This window comes from Lolium perenne, chromosome 3, assembly GCF_019359855.2.
Source record: "Lolium perenne isolate Kyuss_39 chromosome 3, Kyuss_2.0, whole genome shotgun sequence".
NCBI classification, from domain to species: Eukaryota; Viridiplantae; Streptophyta; class Magnoliopsida; order Poales; family Poaceae; genus Lolium; species Lolium perenne.
In genome coordinates this window covers 29134880-29137001 of record NC_067246.2, presented here as the reverse complement: position 1 = coordinate 29137001, position 2122 = coordinate 29134880, and the positions used below count along the sequence as shown (strand labels likewise).

Genomic DNA, 2122 nt, shown 5'->3' with positions numbered 1-2122 from the left:
CCAGCCGCGTCCCTCAAACAGCGTCCGGATGCATGCATTTTAATAGAGGGGACCACCCCATATGGGAAAAGTAAGTGAGAGAAAGTGTGGGGAAAGAGACTAGCATGTGGGGACTAGGGGCTGCATGCATGCATGTGGACGCTGTTTTTGTGTCCGGTGTCCCCGGTAGAGACTCTATACATAGAGTCTCTACCGGGACGCTGACATAAAATGGGGCGCTAATTAGCTTTGGGGGCCAGACCGGACAGTTTTTCTTTCCATTTCTTGTCATGGTCACCAAACCTCATTTGGGGACGCGACTGGAGATGCTCTTACCTTGCTTCCGCTTCCGGCTCTCTCCATCCCACGCCATTTGCTCTTCTAGCCTTCTTCCACCTCGCAGCCAGTTCACCAGGGACCGAGAAGTTGAGGATGCAGGCCGGCGCGTCGGAGGAGAGGAACAGGGGCTCGAGGTCGGCGATGGAGAAAGGCAGGGACCAGAGCGCCAAGAAGCCGAGGCTGGACTTGAAGGCGCTTCCTAGTGTCCCTGTGAAGCAGGAGATCGTCGTGCGCCAAGCGGCCGGCCCTATCGTGGCTGTGGAACACGTCGCGCTGATGAAGATCGATCTACAGATAGACGTCCCTGTGCTTCACTGTCCAATCTGCTTCGGCAAGCTCAAGCCGCCGGTGTTCCAGGTTCGTGTTCTTCCTTTGCTTCGCCGCCGGTCCGGTTCGCTCCATTACAGCCTGCAATGCAGCCGCCGTTGTGCTGATTTGATCTCTTGGATGCGCCGGCGCGCAGTGCATGCGCGGGCACGCGGCCTGCCACGGCTGCCTCGCGGGGGGCTGCGGAGCGTGCGACGGCGCCGCCTTCGACGTCCCCAACACGGCCATGGACGGCGTGGTCTCGTCGGTGAGGGCCATCTGCGACTACGACGGCTGTGGGCGCTTCATCACCTACCACGAGGCGGACGACCACAAGGACGCGTGCCCGCACGCCCCCTGCTCGTGCACGGAGCCTGGCTGCACCTTCAAGGCCCCGCCGCGGGCGCTCGTCGAGCACCTCGTCGCCGCCCACGCCATGCGGGAGCATAAGCTTTGCTACGGCAAGACCAGCGAGATCGAGGTGCCAGTGCCGGAGCCCGCACGCAGTCTGCTAACTGGCGCCGAGGAAGACGACGACGTGTTTCTCCTGACCGTGGGTGCGCTTGGCGAGGTCACCTTCGTGTCGGCGGTCTGCATCCGTGCGGCGGCGTGCCCTTGGCCTCGTTACACCGTCAGGTTGTGGGTGAACGGGCCGTTGCCGGCGGAGGCGAACCGCAGGACGGACACCGTGCTGGCAGACATCGAGGCGACGAGCAGCACCAAGCCGGGAGCCGTAGTCTTGGGAGATCTGACATCCTACTTGACGGTGCCGCCGCGGTACCTCGTCGGGGCTGGGCCGGCCAAGGTGCTGTCTCTCAACGTTCGCGTCGGGAAGACCACTTTCTGATATCTGTTGATGTCCTCACTAATCATTAGTAGTAATAGTCTAAGATGCTATACAGTACCTTAGTTTAGCTTGGTGTATCTCCCATTGTAGACATCGAGCTGATGAAGTTTGGTTGCACAACGCAACAAAAGATTAGTACTCCGACATCCACTGCGGCGGGATGTCTGCGCCGCTCCTACAAGGGCGAGCTGGTACGTCTTCATCGTCGTGGATGTACACTACAGCCATGTGCAGCCGGACGGAGGTCCCGGGCCGCACCGCGCGCTCTGGTTGATTAGGTTCCGTGTGAACACGTCCACAAGCAGCCGCAAGACTGGCCTCCGTGCACAAGCTCTCGATTCTCTCCTCCTTCAGCTGGCAACCAATCCGTGCGGTTGGAAAAATAAAATAACAACGACCTCGAAAAAAAGGAAGGAAGGAAAAAATAAAATAACAACGACCTCGAAAAGACCGTCAGTGGCCCTGCCCCGTACCACTCCTAATTATGTAGGAAATCAAATAGTACAAACAAGAGCACAAATACCTACTTGATCATCGGTACTCGTACGAGAGATCCACAACCTACTGGACCAGCGGCCGATCCATCGCAAATAATGTACTCACACTCTCCCACGGCTTCCCCTCGTCCCCTCTTCTTCTTCAAAAAATAAT

The 2122-nt window shown here is 58.2% G+C and overlaps 1 protein-coding gene across 1 annotated transcript; it reads left to right on the top strand.

The window, feature by feature from the left end:
- The first annotated feature begins 303 nt into the window (after positions 1–303).
- On the top strand, positions 304–1480 carry LOC127340892 (putative E3 ubiquitin-protein ligase SINA-like 6). Its single transcript, XM_051366648.2, has 2 exons — positions 304–675; positions 782–1480. The coding sequence occupies exons 1-2, from the start codon at positions 412–414 to the stop codon at positions 1469–1471; spliced, it is 954 nt and encodes a 317-aa protein (XP_051222608.2). The 5' UTR covers positions 304–411; the 3' UTR covers positions 1472–1480.
- Positions 1481–2122: the final 642 nt, after the last annotated feature.